The 21,679-nt window shown below is 47.5% G+C and overlaps 1 protein-coding gene, 1 long non-coding RNA gene and 1 other non-coding gene across 4 annotated transcripts in view; 2 read left to right on the plus strand and 1 right to left on the minus strand.

Moving 5' to 3' along the window:
* Positions 1-17,829, minus strand: part of CCM2 (CCM2 scaffold protein) — a 46,430-nt gene extending 28,601 nt beyond the window's left edge. Inside the window, exon 1 of one of the 2 annotated variants that reach the window (XM_035129421.2) lies at positions 17,634-17,829. In XM_035129421.2, coding sequence (XP_034985312.1) covers positions 17,634-17,663 — 30 coding nt within the window. In that variant the 5' untranslated portion in view covers positions 17,664-17,829. Of the gene's footprint in view, positions 1-435; positions 10,396-17,633 lie in introns of those variants that run through there. The other variant, XM_035129420.2, reaches the window with a different exon arrangement.
* A 979-nt stretch (positions 17,830-18,808) lies between these two features.
* Positions 18,809-21,433, plus strand: LOC118092375 (uncharacterized). The gene is made up of 3 exons (XR_009558433.1): positions 18,809-19,082; positions 20,065-20,173; positions 21,247-21,433. It is a non-coding gene; the product is annotated as an uncharacterized LOC118092375 (long non-coding RNA).
* On the plus strand, positions 20,224-20,361 carry LOC118092409 (small nucleolar RNA SNORA9). Its single transcript, XR_004693521.2, has one exon. It is a non-coding gene; the product is annotated as a small nucleolar RNA SNORA9 (small nucleolar RNA).
* Positions 21,434-21,679: the final 246 nt, after the last annotated feature.

Raw genomic sequence — 21,679 nt, forward strand, 5'->3', positions numbered from 1 at the left:
TTTTTTGTTGTTGTATCGGACCCCACAAGGCTTGTGGAGATTTGCAATTGCACCCAACCCACCAGCTGACTCCCAGCCTGCGGGGAAATGCCAGCTTCAGGAGCTGGGTCAGTTTTGCTTGAACATTGGGGGGGGGGGGCGAATTCCTTCCCGGCGTACATCAAAAGCAAACTACCCCCTCCTCTCAAGTCCAGATGGCTGCAAGCTTTCGCTTTTATGTTTACATCAGCTTCGTATTGATATAAGGAAAAAACCGACTTCAGCGCCAACGTTCAAGGGAAAAGGAAAGGAATTTTCATCAAGTGCTATTTTTAGATCTGCCTCGTTTGTTCCAGTCACTGGGGGGGGGGGAATCCCTGAACCCTGACTTAGTCCTGCAAGGAGCGCTTTCCCCCACCTCCATATTTTTTTAGGCCTTTCAGAGGGAAACTGAACCGTTCTGTGGATGAGGCGGAAGGTGGAATCTCTGCCACGGAGACTGCTGCTTGAAACGTAATGCAGAACAAGCTGTGAACATTTTGCCAACTCCATCAGCCGGCCAGAACAAGGGCTGTGTGTGAGTGCGAATGCACACAAACATTTGTACTATGTACTATGTACTATTTGTACTATGTACTATGACTGTACACTGGCTCTGCGTTAACAATAATGGGCTTTGGCACACACAAGAGCAGCTTGTTATGAGAATTATAAGGTCTAAGATACAAAATAAATGTACCAAGCAAAAACATACATAAATATATAAACCGCATGTCTGAAACGGTACAGGAAAAAGTCCTGAAACCATTTTTTCTCTCCCAAATTGACCTCAAATGTTTCTCTGCAAGGAGGGAGGAAATGGGAAAGACCTCCCCATTGTCTGTTCAAAGAGTTTTTACCTGCTGCTGTCTTGTTCTGTCTCTTATTTATTCGCTTTGTGCTGCACAGCAAGCAGCCTTCGCCAACCTGGCAGCTCTCCCAAGGCTTTGGGCTGAGACTCCCATCTGCCCCAGCCAGCAATGGGATCAGGGCCCTGGGCTTGCACAACCTTAGAAACCAACAAATTACATTATCCATTTATAAACCTCAGTATTCTTTGGAGGGTTTAAAAACAAACGCGAAGCACTCTCTTCTAGTCTACCAAGTTCCAGAAAGTTGTTTGCCTGTTCTCGTAAATTAGCTTAACCAAGTTTTGCGCGGAGGTTCTCAAGTTCAAGGTTTTCGTCTACGTTTGGAGACCGCTTTGAATCAAGAGGGCGGACTGAGCTTTTCAAAACTTGCACTGATTTCAACCCCCGATTTCAAAACTGCACATAATTTTTTGAATTCTGGGAATTCCCAAACAGTGCTGGGTACGAGGCTGCTGGCTACATTGCCTCCTGCTCTTCCACTGAAGAGCTCGGCGTGACCATTCACGGATAGTGCGATACCTCACAAAGATCCTGCAAGGTAGGACAGCCTATGTGAGAGAGACTAAGGGCCCAAAGTTATCCACTGTGCCTCACAGTCCAAGAGAAGATTCAGACACAGACCTTCCATAATCAATTCCACACCTTAAGAACAGATGAACCACGCCGACCATTTTTTTTATTCATTCCCCGCCCATCTGGCTGGGTTTCCCTAGCCACTCTGGGCGGCTTCCAACAGAATATTAAGATACAATAATCTATTAAACATTAAAAGCTTCCCTTAACAGAGCTGCCTTCAGATGTCTTCTAAAAGACTGGTAGTTGCTTTTCTCTTTGACATCTGGTGAGAGGGTGTTCCACAGGGCGGGTGCCACTACCGAGAAGGCCCTCAGTGTCCAGAGACATTTCTACAATGTAGGGAATTTTCCACACATTTCAGAACATGCTGGTCTTTGAAAATGGCAAGGCAACTGGTGTGCAAGAAACTAGGCTTGCTTTGTTGTGTGTGTGTGTGTGTGTGGTTTTTTTTTACTTTGGCCTTCTGTTCTTCCCCCATTTATCTGCTCCATCCATCTGCTGTGAGTTGTCACAGAAGCAGGTGTCAGCCATCTGGGTTAAGGCACTGCTTATAATAATATATATATCTGGTGACAAGCAATGGAAAAGGAGCCTGGAATCTTTCGGGGTGGGGGGAGGTCTGGGAACACACAGCATGGAAGAGAGATTTTACAGTCTATGCATGAACTATGTTGTGCGGCTTGAAGAAGACTCCCATTCAGAAGCAACGGAGCAAATTTCAGTTAAAACTCTAAGACAGGCATGCCCAACAGGTAGATCGTGATCTACCGGTAGATCACTGGACATCTGTGGTAGATCACTGGTAGATCATTGGCTCCCTCCAAAGAAGCTGAACAACTGTGGCTCCCCTTAAAAAAGCTCAACATTTTACCTCGTCCCTGAAAAAACTCAACAACTTTGATCCAAACCCCCTCAAAATGGACCTTCCTCCTTCCTAAAAAATTCTCAACTTTGACCTTAACCCCCAGTTGCCAGTTTTTAACTCTGTGAGTAGATCACAGTCTCTTGGGAGTTGGCCACCCCTGCTCTAAGAGATATGCATTGCTAGCAAATGCCACACTATAGTTCTGAAGAGGTGGGGAAGCTTCCAAATTCCTCACAGCTCCCCTTGTATTGCAACCCAGGTAGGTGGGGCTTGCTGTCAAACCCCGCCTACTTTTGGGAAGAGCCCCGCCCACTCTGACAGGAGGCTCAGTGAACGCCACCCTGCTCTCTCGCTCGGACCAACAGGCCTCATTTACCCATCGACTGCCGCAGAGCAGATTCCCACGCTTAAGCCAAGGGCGCTTGGGGGATTGCTAAATTAATTTTAAGACCCATGCAGGGCTATTGAGAAGATACATGCCATCAGGCTCAGCTGTAAGCTTGTCCCCAGAGGATTTCTTTACGGTTTGGGCAACAGCTTGGAAGTACAAAGGCATGGCTTTCGGGCCATCCCTGCAGCGCTCCACTCAGAGGGAATATGGAACAGGGACACTCAGCGGATACGGAGCTGTTCCTACTTCCCAGGCCTGCCTGCGCCTCACTGCTTCTCTTCAAGACCTACTGCATGGTCCCCTGAGCATATCTACGATTTCCTCTGAAGCAAGGGAGCTTGCTCCCTATTAAGAATTCATGGGTGATAAAACTGGATGATCCAGGCAGTTCTCCCAAACCAGCCTTCTGCCCCCACCTCCAAGTGTTTTGCATTACAACCCCCAGTATCATACAATACAGCCGAGCTTGCTAGGGATGATGGGAGTTGTAGTCCAAAAAAACATAGAGCAGGGTTTCCCATACTTGGCCCTCCAGCTGTTGTTGGACTACAACTCCCACCATCCCTGCCTAGCAGGACCTAGAGGGAGCCAGGTCGGAGAAGGCCATCCTATGTCCTTTGACTGTTTTATTGGCAAAGAAAATCTCAAGCTGTCCAGTTCAAGCCATAAAGTGGACGGGCCAAGAAGCCAGAGCAGGATGACCGCCCTTTAGATCAGGCATCCCCCACACTTCGGCCCTCCAGACGTTTTGGACTACAATTCCCATCATCCCTGACCACTGGTCCTCTTAGCTAGGGATCATGGGAGTTGTAGGCCAAAACATCTGGAGGGCCGCAGTTTGGGGATGCCTGCTTTAGATCGTCATTCCTGCTGTGCCGGGGTTCTAACGCTATCCCACGCATCTTGACACCAGAGCTTGAGAGATGCTCTGATCGCGCCACTCAGCAAACCGTCCTAACGTTAAAAAGGAAAGCAACAGGCAACCTGTTTTGAGGATGAAGATCGGCACAGCGAGGCCCGTCGCACCTTGCGGGTGCTGCACCACGCAACAATCGTGTTTTGGGGGTGCCGAAGCGGGGGAAGCTGTGTTGGCCAGCAATAGCCACGCCCCACTGCAGCCATTCTGGATTAAGCGGCTGGTTACGGGTACATTTTTATCCGCCTATTTCTGTGCATTTCAGAGCAAAAATAAAAACGAGGCAGCTGCAACTGGATACTGCAAATGGCCAGCTGAAGCCATTTAAAGCCATGTGCTGCCCTTTGCCGTTTCATCAAATCCAGCTGTTGCCCAGGCAAGACTCATCCGGACGGGAACATCACTTTTGGACTGGAGAAAGAAAGAAAAAAGTTCCAGAATTCCAGGAACATGGCCCAACGGCCCAATTTTGCGCCAGAACTGCCTCCAAGTCAAAGCCAGAGTAATGGAGGTTCTTCAGGAAACAAACTACGTTGCCTGGAGCCTTCGCCAACCTGGTGCTGGCCAGCTGCTCTGGACGACAATTCCCATCTGTGCAGCCTGGGGCTAAAGGGAGTTGTAATACAGAACAGCTAGACGGCGCCAGGCTGGGCCGAGAGGTTAACAATACAATTTGTGTTAAGGCAGCAAACACCTGAAAGGAGCACTCCCCATTCGCAATGCCATTTCCCCGGCTGGCACAACCGCAGCCCTGATTACCCACATGCAATCCAGTTGCTGGAGTATTGTAAGAATTTAAGAAGAGCCTGCCGCATCAGGCCAATAGCCAGGTAGGAATCTAGTCCTCATTGAGTAGAGGGCTGATTTAAACAGGGACATAGGAAGCTGCATTAACGGCTTAAGAGGAGACTGTTGGATCGGCCAATGGCCCATCTAGTCCGGCCTCCTCTTCTCACAGTGGCCAACCAGATGCCTGTGGGACAAGCCCACAAGCAAGACCTGAGCACAAGAGCAGCTCGCCTCTCCTATGGTTTCCAGAAGCTGTTATTCATGAGAATTACTGCCTCTCCAGTTGTGGCGTCAGGACATGGCTGGTAGTGATCAATTGCCTCCTCCTCCTCCATGAATTTCTCCAGTTGTCTGGAGAACTCCACTGCCTCCTGTGGAAGCGAGTTCCACAGTTTAACTATGTGCTGTGAATTCCCCTTGCAAATTAAACTCACAGAATCCTAGAATTCTAGAGGGACTCCAATGGCCATTTGAAGGCAGCCTGTTTAGGGAAGTTCTTAATATTTAATGCTGTATTGTTTTAATATTCGATTGGGAGCCGCCCAGAGTGGCTGGGGAGACTCAGCCAGATAGGCGGGGTACAAATAATAAACAACTATTATTATTATTATTATTTAGTCCAACCCCTTGCAACGCAGGAATCTCAGCAGGAATCACTTTAGCTATTCCTGCCCAGGCACTCTTGATACCCGGCGATTTGATTGAAGATAGCTCAGTCGGCGGAGCATGATATTCTTCATCTCAGGGTCGTGGGTTTGAGCCCCAATGTTGGACTAGATAACCCCTGTGACCCCCATGATTTTCTACCTAAATGCCGCTCAGGATTTAGGAAGCATGGCCCTGCATTCCCAAAGCCCATTTCACCATAACTAACAGGCTGGTTACAAGTCCCAAACATTCTGGGATAATGCTCTCAAATATAATAGGAGGCTTCCAAGTTAACAAGAATTTTGCTGATCAAATCTTTACCCTGGATCTGAGACGGCTGCCACATGTTGGTGTTAATTTCCAGTAAGGATGGCTTCCTAGCATGCAACTTAGAACGGCCTTCACCAACCTGGCGCCCACGCATGACTGCTGGGAGCCTGCCAGCCCAGCCACAGAGTTCCTACAGTCGATTGAGGGCTTCTGACCTGCTGATGGAAAGTCGTTCAGCTAGGAGACCGAGAAAAGATGACTCCTGTTTCTCTAAACTGCCATCCTTCCCGCGTTATAAATGTGAGCAAGCCGCACTGAAAGGCTTCCTTTGGAGCAAGGCCCTTCGTTCCATTCTGTTCAAGACGGTGAGAGAGACGGGAAGAGCACCTCCGAAAGTGACAAAGGAGATTTAGGTCCCCGCTACTTGCTCTCAGCAGAGGAGGCTTCATCCCAAAATTCTGATTGCTACACTGTGCTTAACCTTTGCAGGAGGAAGTAGCAGCTCTAATTCAAAGTGACTTTTGGGAAGGTGCTTGAAGGATACTCTAGGGCACTCTTAAGATTCCACAAACATGAATTTTTTTACCTTGTCCTGACAGTTGGTGTCCAACTGTCCTAATACAGGAATCTCCCTACTGTTCCACACCCGAAACATACCAACTTGGGTTGTCTCTGCTTTTAACCCCTCTCCTTGTAACCTCTCCAACAGGCATCCCCAAACTGCGGCCCTCCAGATGTTTTGGGACTACAATTCCCATCATCCCTGACCACTGGTCCTGTTAGCTAGGGATCATGGGAGTTGTAGGCCAAAACAGCTAGAGGGCCGCAGTTTGGGGGTGCCTGCTCTACAAGGACAGCTGCATCACCTACAGCAAAGTACTGTATTGGCCTGAAAATAAGCCTCACTCCCCACCCTGGCCAAATTCCGACCCTGAAAAGCTAAACTGCTGCTTAAATTCACGGCCTTACACAAATTGGCTTTTACGATATCGCTGCTGAAACAGACATACGGTAAAACGGAATGGGTGCGAGTGCCTGCAGAATTTTAAGAGAGCAGCTTATGTTCGGTATTGTCTTTTTTCTCCCCCCCCCAAATGAATTTTAAAGGTGTGGCTTATATTTACGTGTGGCTTATATTTGGGCCATTACAGTAATTCGGAAGGACAAGGTTTGGTGGCCTGGCAGACCTGCAGATACCCGAGATGCATAGAGAAAACAAAGCAATGGAATAAAGCGCTGGCGAGGCCACAAAACACAGAAGATTAAAAACACGTCCAAAGTGTGACTTAAAAGCTCCGGGAGCTGAACTGCGCCTAGAGCCCGAATGACTGTCGTCCCACGAGAAAAGCTGCCAGGACTGTTTAGAATTACTTAGTCTGCACCGTGACTAAGTGGAGTGTCTCAGGGGCGGCATTGCTGCCACCTTCTGAAATCAAGGTTGCTGCAGATTTCTGCGGTGGAAAAGGCCGTACTAAAAATAGCTCGTTTCCCACAGTTATGTCCCAGGCGGGAGGGTGGGGAGCAAACGGGATTCCAAGCTTTCATGTGCAGTTAAATGGGGATGAGCTCAGAGGCTGGCGCTGCTTGCAATGAGGATCCTGGAATGAAGTGAGTGAAAACACAAGTTTCAGTTCTCAATCTAGCCCTGTATGCTGTTAGCACGATCAAAGAGAACATTGCTTTTTTAAACAAGTAGCAGAGAACGGTGATTACATGTATACTTGGGAGGAGGCTCGCTTGAGAAGGTGAGATTTGCTCCTGAAGCATTTTGGGAGCCATGTCATTGGCAGTTCCGAGCACAATTCAAAGTGTTGGTGCTGACCTTTAGAGCCCTAAACGGCCTCGGCCCAGTATACCTGAAGGAGCGTCTCCGCCCCCATTGTTCAGCCCGGACACTGAGGTCCAGCACCAAGGGCTTTCAGACGGTTCCCTCCCTGCAAGAAGTGAGGTTACAGGGAACCAGGTAGAGGGCCTTCTCGGTGGTGGCACCTTCCCTGTGGAACACCCTCCTATCAGATGTCAAGGAAATAAACAACTATCTGACTGAAGACATCTGAAGGCAGCCCTGCTTAGGGAAGTTTTTAATGTTTGATGTTTTATTCTGTTTTTAATATTCTGTTGGGAGCCGCCCAGAGTGGCTGGGGAAACCCATCCAGATGGGGCGAGGTATAAATAATAAATTTATTATTATTATTATTATTATTATTATTATTATTATTATTATTATTATGCCTTTCTGACGCAGAGCTCAAGGCAGCCTACCAGAGTTCTCCCCTGCTCCCTCTTCCAATCCTTACAAAAATCCTGAGAGGTAGGCTAGGCCGAGAGACGGAGACAGGCCCAAGGTCATCAGGAATTGTGTTGCAGAACCTGGCTCTCCCTAGAGCTGGATTGATGCTCTAACCACGACTGATGCTCTAACCACAAGCTGAGCGGCGTGTGACCAGTCACACTCTAACTGCTATTCTATTTATTGTGCTTGTGAAATACAGCAGCCTAGCCTTTGGGTGGGGGTGATAAAGGACTTTAAAAATTCAGTAATTAGTTCTACGGCCATCTCCGTACAAGATGTTTTATAAGCAAGTTGTTCTCTTCCATCCACTCGAAAAAAAAGGAAAAAGGAAAAAAGTTTCATGGCCCAATTTCTCTTCCAGAATTAAAACTGAACTAAAATTAGCTTCAAATATTAATTAGAACACGACTCTTGGGAAGGGGCCCAAAGAACATTTGTGAGCAAGTCAGGCTGAAACAAAGGCCATTGCCATCCTTTCATGGTGTTTCATTCATGTGTAATAACTGCCCTCTAAACAATTTCCATTTAACATTAGACAGCATTCTTTTCTGCAAAAATCCTGGGTCAGATAAATCGCTCCCATGCCAGTTCCTTTGTGAATCAGCTCGGTTGTGTACTCACAAACACGAACCCCAGAAATACACACAGAGTCGCAGGCCAGCCTCCCCAAGAAATTTCTTTTTCAGGAACGGGAAAATGCCACCGCGGCACCTTATTTTCTGGGAATTGCAACCACCTTCTGGAGGAAAATGCACCAATTCCTCCATAAAGTCCCTATCTAACCACAGCGCAGTTGAACAGGAAGCACACAGGAAGGGCGGAAAGCCCAAACGCTTCCATCAGTTCGACCCAGCCCTGGAAGGAGTTACTTTAGGAGATCTGAAAGCACCAGTCATGAGGCCATGCTGAAATCCTCAGGGGCAGGAATCAGGGGGTTTTCCAGTCCAGGAATCACCCGGCCTTACACCAGGCTGACGACTCAAATTGCTGAGCCAGTCTCATACTTTGACATCCAAGGAAGGTATATTTCCTTTCCATCTCATCTATCAGGTCTTTGGCTAACTGAACAATCTGCCGCCTTTTAAACTGTGCCTGGCGGTGGTGGGTAATTGTATTTTGTTTGTTCCTATATTATATATTTTGCGGTTTTTCTATTGTAAACAGCCCTGTGGTCCTCAAATGAAGGGCAGTACAGTGGTACCTCGGTTTAAGTACACAATTGGTTCCGGAAGTCTGTACTTAAACTGAAGCGTACTTAACCTGAAACGAACTTTCCCATTGAAAGTAATGGAAAGTGGATTAATCCGTTCCAGACGGGTCCGCGGAGTACTCAACCTGAAGCGTACTTAACCTGAAGTATGAGTGTAATTGTTTCTGGAAGTCCGTACTTAACCTGAAGCGTACTTAACCTGAAGCGAACTTTCCCATTGAAAGTAATGGAAAGTGGATTAATCCATTCCAGACGGGTCCGCAGAGTACTTAAACTGAAAGTACTCAAACCGAGGTATGGCTGCATAGAAATTTTTAATAACAACAACAGTCATATCAACTTGTGGGTTTCAATGCTATAGAAATAAAGAGTGTGGGGCCATCAAAACACTCATTCGTAAGATTCCAGCTGATGATGCCCCTATGTGGTTTCTTGCAAATTGTGCAAACCTTTACATGTGCTCTGCCAGGAATCCGTCCCCCCACCCCAGCGCCCTCTGTCAAAACCCACCAAACCAGCCATGACGTTTGCCATTCAATTGCGCACATCACCTCAGGAGAGCATGGCTCATCCTGTGGGACAAACGGACAAGCAAGACCTGAGCACATGAGCAACATTCTCCCCTCCAGTGGTTTCCAGCGACTGGGATCCAGAAGCATTGCTGCTTCCAGCTGGGGAGGCAGAGCAGAGCCTCAATAACCCTCTCCCCCCTCCATGAATTTTCCAAATCCTCTTTTAAAGTCATCCATGTTGGTGCTCATCACTGTCTCCTGGGGGAGCAAGTTCCATCGTTTAGCTCTGTTCTGCCAGCTTTCTTGCGTCTGTCCTGAATCTTCCAACATTCAGCTTCTTTGGGTGCCCACCAGTGTTAGAAACTGGGATAGAAAAAGCTAGGAGCCAAACAGCTTCTGGGAACTAGGTTGTGAGCACCAAGACAGAATGTCTGGTTGCCACAGGGTTTGTGTGCCAAAAGCATTTTTTTATTTATTATTTTGATAATAAAATATGGTATGCCCCGCAGAGGACCTTAAAGTCCATGAATAACCATAGTTTAGAGGTCCCAGGCCCTAAGGAAGTCAGACTATCCTCCATCAAGGCCAGGGCCTTTTCAGTGATGGCTCCCACCTGGTGGAATGCTCTGTCCCATGAGACTAGGGCCCTGCAGGATTTAACCTCCTTCCGCCGGGTCTGTAAAACAGAGCTATTCCGCCTGGCCTTTAATTTGAACTCAGACTGATCTTTTATTTCCCTTCTCTTCCCCCCCCCCTTTTATGAAGATTACCCGCTCTGGGACCCCACAGCTAATTCTCCCCTGGCCTCCTCGCTGGCCCAAGTAGGTCTAATTTAGCCAGCTCGCCCAGGTGACTATCTAATGTTTATTGGATGGATTTTCTCCAAATTGACTCTTGAACTTGAATTTTATTGTTATTCATGCTTTTACACTGTATTTTATGCTGCTTGTATGTTGTATTACAATTATGTGTTTTAAATTTGTTGTTAGCCGCCCTGAGCCCGGGTTTCTGAACCGGGAAGGGCGCAATGTGTCACTTACGTGAACTGCGTATTAATTCATGCTTATAAATAAATAAATTTTTATTTATAAGCATGAATTAATACGCAATTCACGTAAGTGACACATTGTTAACATCACATTTTTTGCAGAAATTGTTAATACGCGTTTAATTTGGTGCTGACAATAAAACTATTGGTACCACATACTGCAGTTTTCAGAACACTCTTCTCTTTATTGTTAAACTCCTTAACATATTGTCTATCCTTAATACTGTATATACTTGGAGGCTTCAAGGCACATACTTTTCAGCAATCCTTGAGCCAGGCACAAAAATGGCGCCCATACTTTTTGCAGTGCTCGCAAATGGAGAATCCTTAGGTGCAAAATGTGCCTGGCGCCCTGCTAATTTCAAACCCTGATGCCCACAGGTCCACAGCCCCCCCCCACCCTCTGCCCCATTCAGCCTGCAGCCTCCCACCTCAACTCTACTCTTGCCACATGAAGCCAACTGCCCCAGGGTCAGGCCTTTGTGCCATCTCCACAATTTCAGACAGGGGATGTTCCTAGCCCTACCTGGAGATGCCAGGGATTGAACTGGGGGGTCTTCTGCATGAAAAGCCGGTATTCTACCACCCCCCCACACACCTCCTTGCTTAATACACTGTGTGTGGCCCTGTCTTCAACCTGCCCCCCCCATTAGAAATGAAAATGTGCTGAAATGACAGAGATTTTCAGTCTTCATGAACATTTTCTGACCTCAGGTTCACTCCACTTAAACAGATCCCATCATCATCAATTTATTAGACACATACTGCCCTTCATCACAAGATTGCAGGATAAAATACAAGCTAAAAACACGAGTAAATACTTAAAACAAAAGCAACAAAACAATAACCCCACTTCCCACAGACACATTTAAATGGCTGTAGATGTAGAATATTCATCAGCCCAAGGCCTGGTTGAAGAGGAATGTTTTCGCCTGGCGCCAAAAAAATACTGTATATTCCTGCGTATAAGACTACTTTTTAACCCAGGAAAATCTTCTCAAAAGTCAGGGGTCGTATTATACGGCGGGTCGTATTTTTATACGGCGAGTATATCCCAAACTCTGTATTTAAACTGGGAAAGTTGGGGGTCGTCTTATACGCCCAGCCATCTTATACGCCGGAATATACGGTATATCATGAAGGAAGCAGGCAAACCTCCCTGGGGAGGGCATCCCACCAACAGGGAGCCACTGCAGAAAGGCCCCGTTCTTGTGTTGGCGCCCACCGGACCTCATGTGGAGGAAACAGACAAAGAAGGGCCTCAAAGGATGAATGCAGACTCCAGGTCAGTTTATATGCGGCCAAGTAGTCCTTGAACCATTGCAGTCCTGAGCCATTTAAGGATTTATAAGCCACAACCTGTACTTTGGGCTTGGGTCCGGAAACTAATTGGCAGCCAGTGTAGTCGGACCAGGATCTGTGTAATATGCTCAAACCGTCTTGCCCCAGTGAGCAACCTGGCCGCCGAATTCTGCACCAGCTGAGGCTTCCGAACTGTCTTCAGAGGTAGCCCTATGTATAACGCATTGCGGTAATCCAGCCTAGAGGTTACCAGAGCACAGAACGACAGAAGTTAGACTATCCCTGTGCAGATAGGTGCTCAGCTGGGCCACGAAAATTAGAAGCCCCAGGATGGTACCGTATTCCTCCGGATTCTTAAGGATTATGGAGGGTTCTCTCATGGAGGGGGAGTGGGCAGGAAAATCTCTCGCTCAGTGCTACAGATTTAGCACACCCAATTTAATAAACCAACGACTGTTGCGACTAGAGGTGCTGTGCTCGTTTTCAAGCCCTCCCAAATGCCAGGCTGAATTTTCTACATTCTGCTGGCCCGGGGTTCTCATTTCCTTTGCTTCATTCTGGCTCCCTCCCTATTTCAGCTTGCTTTTGCATGTGCTGTAGATCTCCGCCCACCTTCTCCATTTCCTTCAAGTGCCTGAGGTGAGCTGTCAGAGCGGGGGACTCCACCCCCCATGTAATCAACCAGACAAAAAAAAATGCCTTGGTACTTTGCGGGATTTTTATTCTTTGCAGCAGGGTGGGCAATGGTTGCTTTGTTTGAAACTAAAACTGCTAACTGCCTGAACACCGCCCCCCCCAGGCCTTTTAAAAAGGCAGTTCGACACCTCTGATGTCCAAAATAGCCTCACCATGGGGTTCGCCAACCTGGGAAAGGTAGGAAAAGGAAAACTCTGGTCCTAAACCACCACTGCCTCGCGGATATACTCATTTGTCAGAAAGGCTTTGGGAGGAAACCCTGGGAAGCAGTCTGTATCTGCTGCCTTGCGGGACACGTTCGAGAGAAGAAAAGGCTCGGGAATAGCCTGGAGAAGAGAAGGTTAAGGGGTGATATCGATAGACATGTTCAAATATATGAAAGGATGTCATATGGAGGAGGGAGAAAGATTGTTTTCTGCTGCTCCAGAGAAGCGGACACGGAGCAATGGATTCAAACTACAAGAAAGAAGATTCCACCTAAACATTAGGAAGAAGTTCCTGACAGTAAGAGCTATTTGGCAGTGGAATTTGCTACCAAGGAGTGTGGTGGAATCTCCTTCTTTGGAGGTCTTTAAGCAGAGGCTTGACAGGCATATGTCAAGAATGCTTTGATGGTGTTTCCTGCTTGGCAGGGGGTTGGACTGGATGACCCTTGTGGTCTCTTCCAACTCTATGATTCTATGATTCAATGATTCTAACTGTCCCTTGGCTTGTTCACAATGCCATCAGTTAGGGTTCAATCCTGGTATCATATTAGCTAGCTGGGCCGGAGTTCTATACCATTTTAGAAAGAATTTTAGTTCGAGCTCCCTAAATTTGCTTACTTTAATCTCATCTATTCCTTTCATTATCCTTTCGACCTTTGATTCGCTAATTTGTTCTTTTCTCAACTCTGTTCGGCAGTGGAATTTGCTACCAAGGAGTGTGGTGGAGTCTCCTCCTTTGGAGGTCTTTAAGCAGAGGCTTGACAGGCATATGTCAAGAATGCTTTGATGGTGTTTCCTGCTTGGCAGGGGGTTGGACTGGATGGCCCTTGTGGTCTCTTCCAACTCTATGATTCTATGATTCTAAACCCTACACAAATTCGGAGCAGAGTCCCTAAGACAGTGAGATGGCACCTTTTACGCCTCCTTCCGGCAACTCCTGCAGCCAAGCTGGCGCTCAACATCTTGCTCTGTTTTCCTTTGGACCACATCAGCGGGGCTGAGGGAGGGCCTTGTTGTCTGACCTCCAGACACACTGCCCAGGCTTGTGCCCCGGGAAGGTCACTTCGGTGCCACAAGTACAGCAAAAACCATGTGGGAAGAAGCAGTTCTACAGCCGGAGCAGGCGCTGCAACCTTCCAACAGTCTGACTTCACCGCCAAAGGCGCACTCCTCCATTGTCTCCCGAGAAAGACGGGTGCCAAGCTTCAGCCTCTTCTTCAACAACTACGAGCAAGGCTCTTACTCCCCTCCCTTTCAATCACCCCGTGACTCGAGCACCTTCCAGCCTGCAATCGCAAGTCTGCCTACAGTGAAGCCAGACCCTACTGAGCAGCGATACTCCCTATTCCTTGTCCCTATATTCTACCACTACTTATGTTTCCTGGGAGGTGCCTTTCCGACATTTTGCTAAAGGAGGGATGAGAAACTACTTTCAGCCCAAGGTTTTTTTTAAAAAAATAACTTTTATGGGCAACTTTCAGAAGCAAAAATGGGAAAAGCCAAGAGATAAGACTCCAGCCTTTGCACTACATTCCAGCTGTGCAAGAGTCTAGCCCATAGGTAGGCAAACTAAGGCTCAGGGGCCGGATCCGGTCCAATCGCCTTCTAAATCCAGCCCGTGGACGGTCTGGGAATCAGTGTGTTTTTACATGAGTAGAATTTGTCATTTTATTTAAAATGCATCTCTGGGTTATTTGTGGGCCCGCTTGGTGTTTTTTTACATGAGTAGGTGTGTTTTTATTTAAAATGCATCTCTGGGTTATTTGTGGGGCATAGGAATTCGTTCATTTCCCCCCCAAAAAATATAGCCTGGCCCTCCACAAGGTCTGAGGAACAGTGGACCGGCCCCCTGCTGAAAAAGTTTGCTGACCTCCGGTCTAGCCCCATGTGGCACATCCCTCTCCATTCAAGCAAGCAAAAGGCTTTGTCAAGGACCCATTCCAGCTAGGCAAACGCACTCGGTGCAAGGCAGGAGGTGGGGCTGGGTAAAATGGATCGTGGGTTTGGGAGAGGCCCACCAGCTGGACAGAGGAGCTTGGAGAGTGTGCTCTATTCTCTCCTGTCCCACCCGGGACTTCACAAGTTAAAAAGTAAAAAAATAATCCTATTGCACACCCACAAATTCAGAAAGCAGGAGCCTCTCTCAACCATAGTGCACACACATGGGACACAAAGACATATCTCAGTGATGGGCAACCTTTTGAGCTTGGTGTGTCAAAATTCGCCCAAAAACCGAGCATAACTCGGGTGGTGTGTCACTTCGAGAAAAAAACCATAATTTCGTGATTTGGGGGGGGGGCAGAGAACAGAAATAAATGACGAATAATACCTTCACTGGAACCAACATGTAGCACCGACATAGTCTGCCAAAGCACCAAAAAACCCAGCACAGAATGGGTTACAAAATGAACGCTGTTACACCCAATCATAGTCTGCCAAAGTGCCAGAAAAACAACAACACAGAAAGGGTTAAAAAAACCAATCTCTGGCTACCAGCAACAACAACAACAACAAAAGGATCCTGGTTTTAACAGCAGAGATAAGCTGTAGCGGAGACAAGCTGTAGGAGGAGCGGGAGAACAAATGGGGGGAAAACAACAACAACAGCGTGAATGGGCCGATGGGGCGTGTGCCAGCAGTGAGGGCTCTGCGTGTCACCTCTGACACGCGTGTCATAGGTTCACCATTACTGACATATCTCATGCACCTGTACTTGCCAGGCCAGAGCAAAAATGTTGCTGAATACCCAGAGGTCAGCCTGATCCGAGTACCAGATGGAATTTACTCCAAGGCAGATAGAGAGATAGAGGCTCAGCTCATGGCTCAAACACAACCAGTAATTCTATTCCAAGACTACGCTTCCCATTAAGTTTTCCAGAGGGGGTTTCTTTAAGAAAATGAAAGGCTGCGTGACTAACACAACTTGTTCTTAAGCGACCTAGGGTTCAGGGGTGAGGTGGCCAAGTTTGCTGAAGGCACCAGATTATTTGGGATTCAAAAAAAAACCAACCCAGTGTGATGAAGAGCTCTAAAAGAATATTTCTGAAAACGAGTGACTGGTAAGCAATAAAGTAGCAGATGTGGTTTTCTGCAAGCGGGTGCAGACTGATGCATATTAGGACAAATAAACAGTACGGTACATAAATCCTCACTTCTGGTGGGGTCCAAGCTGGCAGTGGCTGATCAGGAAAAGTTTCTGGCAATAGCACAATGAAAACGTCATCCAACTGTGAAAGAGGGTGAACTTCGTGCCAGGGATCATTAGGAAAGGGACCGAAAGCCAAAGTGTCAAAAATCTTTCGGCTTTTATATAACTCTGTGATGCAATTGCACCAGAAATATTGTGTGCAGTTCAGGACACCACCCTTCAAAATAAAAATATACAGTATTGCTGAGTTGAAAAGGATGAAGGAAAGGGCAACAAAAGAGATCCGGGGGGGTCAGATCAACGCATCTGCGAGGAACAGTCACAATGATTTGGGCAATAGAGGAGATAGAAGTCTCTCCGCTGCTCCCCCCCCAAAAATCCCTGCTTCATATAATTCTAGAAACTGAGTGTTGGGAGACACTGGAAAGACTTCTTCACAATCACATACCTTCAGCTATGGAATTTGCTTCCACAAGGAGTGGTTTCACCAGGCTGAACAGCTTTTAAATGGGATTAGATAAATTCATGGAGAACAGTACCAGTCACAATGGCAGTGTCCTAAATGTATATTGAGATGCGCCAGGTCTCTAAGGACCAGTCACTGGGGAACAACAAAAGAGAGCTACAGCCCTCATGTCCTGAATATGAGCTTCCTACAGTGAACTGGTTCAGCCTTGTGGGACTAGGCAGACCTTCAGCCTGATCCAGAAACTACCGTAGGAGCTCTCTCCTTAAGTCATCAGCTCATTGAATATGTTAGAACAGAGCAGGCTGCTAAGGAGCAAAGGAATTCATCGCACAGCAAGCAAAAACAAAATATTCAACAACTGATGAGGCTGGTCTGGCACAGATCGTCTTCCCCTCCACTGCCAAATATTACCTGGTGGCAGCAGAATCACAAGACCTCCCCAAGGCAAAGATTTCACAAGGTGCCAAACGGAAGCCTTTTGGGTTTGACAACACTCCCCACCCCACCCCAATACTTGCCACCTATGAAATACTGAGAGAGGGCGGGATGGAAAGGAAGACTGCAAATGTAAAACTCTCCAGCAATTGGAGGGGAAGAGGGCGAGGAGCAGAAGGTTATCACGATTCATATCATCTAAATATTTCAAACGTAATATTCCCCCCTGTCCAATTATTGCCAGCTATGAAATATTTGAAGTGGGTGGGGTGGAAAGGAGTCCTGCAAATGAAGAACTATTTGGCAATTGGGAGGGGGTGGGGCAGGGAGTAGAAAAACATTAAACACCTTCTTTATTATTGGCATACTGTATGTGAAATGTGAGGTGTGGGGAGGGGGAGGGAAATCCTGAGGATCGACCTCTGATAAAATTGAGGAGAGAGAAATAACAAAAGCAGGACTGCAATTCGATCACGATTTCTTTCTTTCTTTCTTTAAATAATCTCCCCCCCCCACCTGCCAAGTTCTTACAAGTTGTGCAACAACCCCAACTCCCATTCTTATTTGGGGTGATCTGGTTTTAAAAAGAAAAAGTGGGGATAACAGGATATGATCTTCAATTTGATCTTGTTTTATTTAAGTAAAGAATCTGCACCCGGCAATTATTATGGGTTGTGTGAATACCGCCTCCACTCCAATTCTTATGGGGTTGGGTATTCTGGTAAAAAAGGGGGGGCAACAGGACTTCAATTTGATCTTGGTTTATTTAATTAAAGCCTCCCCACCCCAATTGTTATGGGTTGTGTGAATACACCCCCACTCCAGTTCTTATGGGGGAAAATCAGCCCCCCAACTCCCCTACCTGCCCCCCAAGTGTTCTGCCCCTCCCCCACCCTCCCTCCCCAGGCGCCGCCCTCATCGAAGCCCCGCCCCCTCTCCCCCCGGGCGCCCCCGCCCTCCTCGCCTCACCTTTTTGCCCCTCTTGCCTTCCTCCTCCATGTCTCAGGCGGGGCCCGGAGGCATCTCCCCGCCCGGGCCGCGCGCTCCCTTCACTGCGCCGCCATCGCCGCACCCGGAAGAGCAGGAGCCTCAAACGGAGCGAAAGGCGCCGCCGCCGCCGCCGCGGCAACAACTTTTCAATCCTGCCGCCATCTTGGGCGTCGGCGTTCCCGGCGTGCCTTGCGCGAGCGCTCGCCTTCATTCAGGCTTCGCCGAGAGGCGCCCAACGGCTCGGCGCGGGAGGACTGACGTCAGTCCTCCGAAAAGGAGGAGCGGAGAGGGAGAGGCGGGAGAGAGAGAGAGGGGCTCGGTTGCCCAAAGGGGTAGGGGGAAATGTATGAGTTCCGCTCTGCCCTCAGTTCCGGTTCTGATGAGGGTGGTCAAGGAAGGTGGAAGAAAGCAGGAGTCGATCTCAGTGAAACGTCTGTTCCTGAGTAGAGGTCGTTCCGTCGTTGCACCTGAAAAAAGAAGCAAAGCGTCTTCTGGCGTGTTAAAGACTATCATAACAATTGTATTGTATTGTGACTTGTTGTTGTTGTCGTTTAGTCGTGCCCGACTCTTCGTGACCCCATGGACCAGAGCACGCCAGGCACTCCTGTCTTCCACTGCCTCCCGCAGTTTGGTCAAACTCATGTTCGTAGCCTCGAGAACACTGTCCAACCACCTCGTCCTCTGTCATCCCCTTCTCCTTGTGCCCTCCATCTTTCCCAGCATCAGGGTCTTTTCCAGGGAGTCTTCTCTTCTTCTCATGAGGTGGCCAAAGTATTGGAGCCTCAGCTTCAGGATCTGTCCTTCCAGTGAGCAGTGACAGCATTCACAGCAGCAGTAAATGATTGCTCACACCATTTGAACCTTATTAAGCAAAGTTTAAATGAGCACAGTGACCCCTTGCAGTAGAACATGGTGGATCTGCAGAACAAGGATCATAATGTGCTGTAATAAAATCTGCCATCCTTTGGGGTGCCACAAGGCTTTCCTGCTCTATATGAATTTCCACTCTTCTTAATCCGGATTCCCACCAACTACAGTTGACGACCGAAAGTCGCTGTAGAGAACCAGTTAGATTGCATCCCCTTGGTTCCTCCCGCATGCTCCTCCCACGAGCTCCTCTGCCCCGCCCACTTCGCGCAAGGCAAGGCAAGGAGGACCTGTTGGAAAGCGGCGCGATCGCATTTCTATTAGAGCCATTCGCATAGAGAGGCTCGTAAACCGTAGGACTGTGAGCCGCTAGGGGGCGAAGAAGAGACTTCAGGGGAGGAGGCGGCGGGGTTTTAACGCGGTGGCGTCACACACACAGAGGAGGCGGGTCTTACGAAGGAGAGCGAAGCAGATGGCGATTTCTGCTTCTGGGCCACCTGAAAAATGGATCAGTCGCCATCCGCGGCAGCGGAGTCCAGTCCGCGGCCTGGCGCGGTGCTGGTAGGTGTTTTAGTCTCTGGTGTCTTGCGGGGAAGCGGCCTTTATCCCGGGTTGTTCAGTCTTGGCGCTAAACGGGCCGTTGTGTTGGTCCTTATTTTCTGGGTGGACTACAGTTCCCAGAAAGCAGCGTGGTCCTTTCTCCATAGCCTCTATAAGAGGAGGAATGGAGGATGCTGGGAGTTGTAGTTTAGCTGTTAGGTCTGGTTACTACTTTATATGCTGGTTTTCCACTTCCAATCCTCTGCTGCGTTTTCGAGCCTGTTTTCCCTTTGGAATAAATCTCACGTTATGAAAATGCATGCTTTCTCAGCTGTGGGCTGTAATGCACGTGGTGTGGACTAGAAACTTGACTGTTGGTAAAACGAGAGCCAGGGGTGGTTAGAAACAGCGTTTTCGAATCTGCTTTTACTTTTCTGTGCATTCTCCCAATGCCCTTTCAGTCTAGGAGGGTTGTGTGGGGCCGTGTTCTTCACCTGCCTGTTGCATTAGGTCTAAATAGTAACGCAACGAAAAGGAGGCATTTATTTATTTCGTGAAATTCATACACTGCTTGGTTTGTTTAAAAAACCAAGCCCTCAAAGCAACGAAATACAGTCGTACCTCGGAAGACGAACAGAATCCGTTTCAGAAGTCCGTTCAGCTTCCAAAGCATTCGAATTCCAAAGTGCAGCTTCTGATTGGCTGCAGGAAGTTCCTGCAGCCAATTGGAAGCCTGTTCAGATGTTCGGCTTCCAAAAGAACGTTAAAAAACCAGAACACTCACTTCTGGTTTTCAGTCGTTTGGGAGCCGAAACATTCGACTCCTAAGGTGTTCAGGAGCCGAGGTACAACTGTAATAAGCATTAGTAACATTTTTTTTTTACTTGCAAAGTTAAAAGAACAGTAAAGTAGAAACAGATTAAAACTCACACCAGTTTTCTAAACACATGAATAGGGAATGCTGAACCATTCTATATTATTTTTGTCCCCCTCCCCTTTGCAGATTCTCTTTGTGATGATGTCATTTAGAGAGGAACTTGGGTAAGAAGACTGCGATGTTCCGCATGCTTACAAGAAAATCCAGTTGGGCTTCCTGACGATGTTGCCAGCCAGTAAGTCTCCTGCTCGAAACGGCTCTGAAGTATGAGCCGCCCGTTTCTCCTCGCAAGCCTTCCAGCATGGCTGGGTCTGCGCTGTGACCCTGATCATTCCTGCAGTGCTTGCCAGAGCAGTTGTGAGATGGTTTGAGGCCTCCCTCTGCCCCAACTTCAGAGGGAGGTTATAGAAATCTCGGCCAAGCCCTTTCCTGGGAGGCTGCTGAGTTGCAGGCTTCCCATTTCACTCCTCGGCCCTGGTCTCCCAGAACCAAGAGAGGTGTGAAGAGGGCAGAGGAGAAGTTAGCTTCATGCAGGCGCAGTCTCCAATTGCTTGGGGAAAACCCTGGAGAGGAGGGGAGTTTGGGGGGGGGCAGGGACCTTAAATTTCCGCAGCTGCTTCATGGAGGCAAGACCTGCCAGAGATGAGTTGCTGTGCTCATTAGGCACTCCTGTGCGGATCCTAGTTTTGGTAATAAAAAGTTAACTCCAACTTGCTCAGTGTTATTTACTCCTGTCTCACTCCTGTCAGAAGGGGAGGGAGTTAAAAGAAATTTAGAATTAATTATAAAAAATATTGTAGAATTGATGTATGAGGAGAATTATAAGCAATTGTGAAGTTGCAGGTTAAGAAATTAAGTGAGATATAATTGAAAATAGGTTAGAATATTATAATGAGTTGTAAAATTGAGAAAAGGATGTTGTAATTAAGTTTGGAAAATAAGATATAGAATTTGTCAAGAATGATTTGCAATGAACTGATAGAAGGGGGACGGGGAAGTCTCTTACTAAAATGAGAAAAAATGGAATGCATATGTTGTTGTTTTTTTCTTTTTCTTTTAATTTTCTTCTTCATTTCTGTATTTTTGAATACTGATGCTATAACAATGTATGAACATATGGATGGTATTTTTCTTCTTTTTATAAAACTTAATAAAAATCATTTTTAAAAAAAAGAAGGGGAGGGAGTTAAAAAGGAACTTGATACCTCCACACACCCTTCCTCATTTCCTCTCGCTTCTAGGCTTAGCCGGACAAGATCTCTGCCTCCTCAGTTCCAACTAGTGCCATTCATTTCTCTGTCTCTTTAGTTCAAGATGTGAGCTCGGATCACGTTGGATCCAGCAGCGCTGAGTGAAGTGGATCCTTCTCTTGTGACCTTCTCAGACCACCACCTGGCAATTAACCCACCTGACGGACTTAAGTCCTGGCACTGCCCAGCTCCGAAAAGTGTTTCAGCTTGGCGAAAGGTGAACAATTTGCTCTCGGGAATTGGTATTTTTATATGCGATATAACACGGTGGCACCAGATGGCGCTGTGGCGTTCTGTTTTTGCCGACGTGATTTCTAAAGGTCATTTTTCTGAAACGCTCTTTCGATGGGTCTAAAGCCGGCCTTGGCTTGAGCGTTTCAAAGTTTGAGAACTTGTTGAGGCTGCTTCACGGCTTGTTTATGTTGTGAACCACCCTGAAACCTGCAGGTCTTTAGGGCAGTATACAAATTTAATAAATAATCCTTTATCTC

This window comes from Zootoca vivipara, chromosome 12 (assembly GCF_963506605.1).
Source record: "Zootoca vivipara chromosome 12, rZooViv1.1, whole genome shotgun sequence".
Lineage (NCBI taxonomy): Eukaryota > Metazoa > Chordata > Lepidosauria > Squamata > Lacertidae > Zootoca > Zootoca vivipara.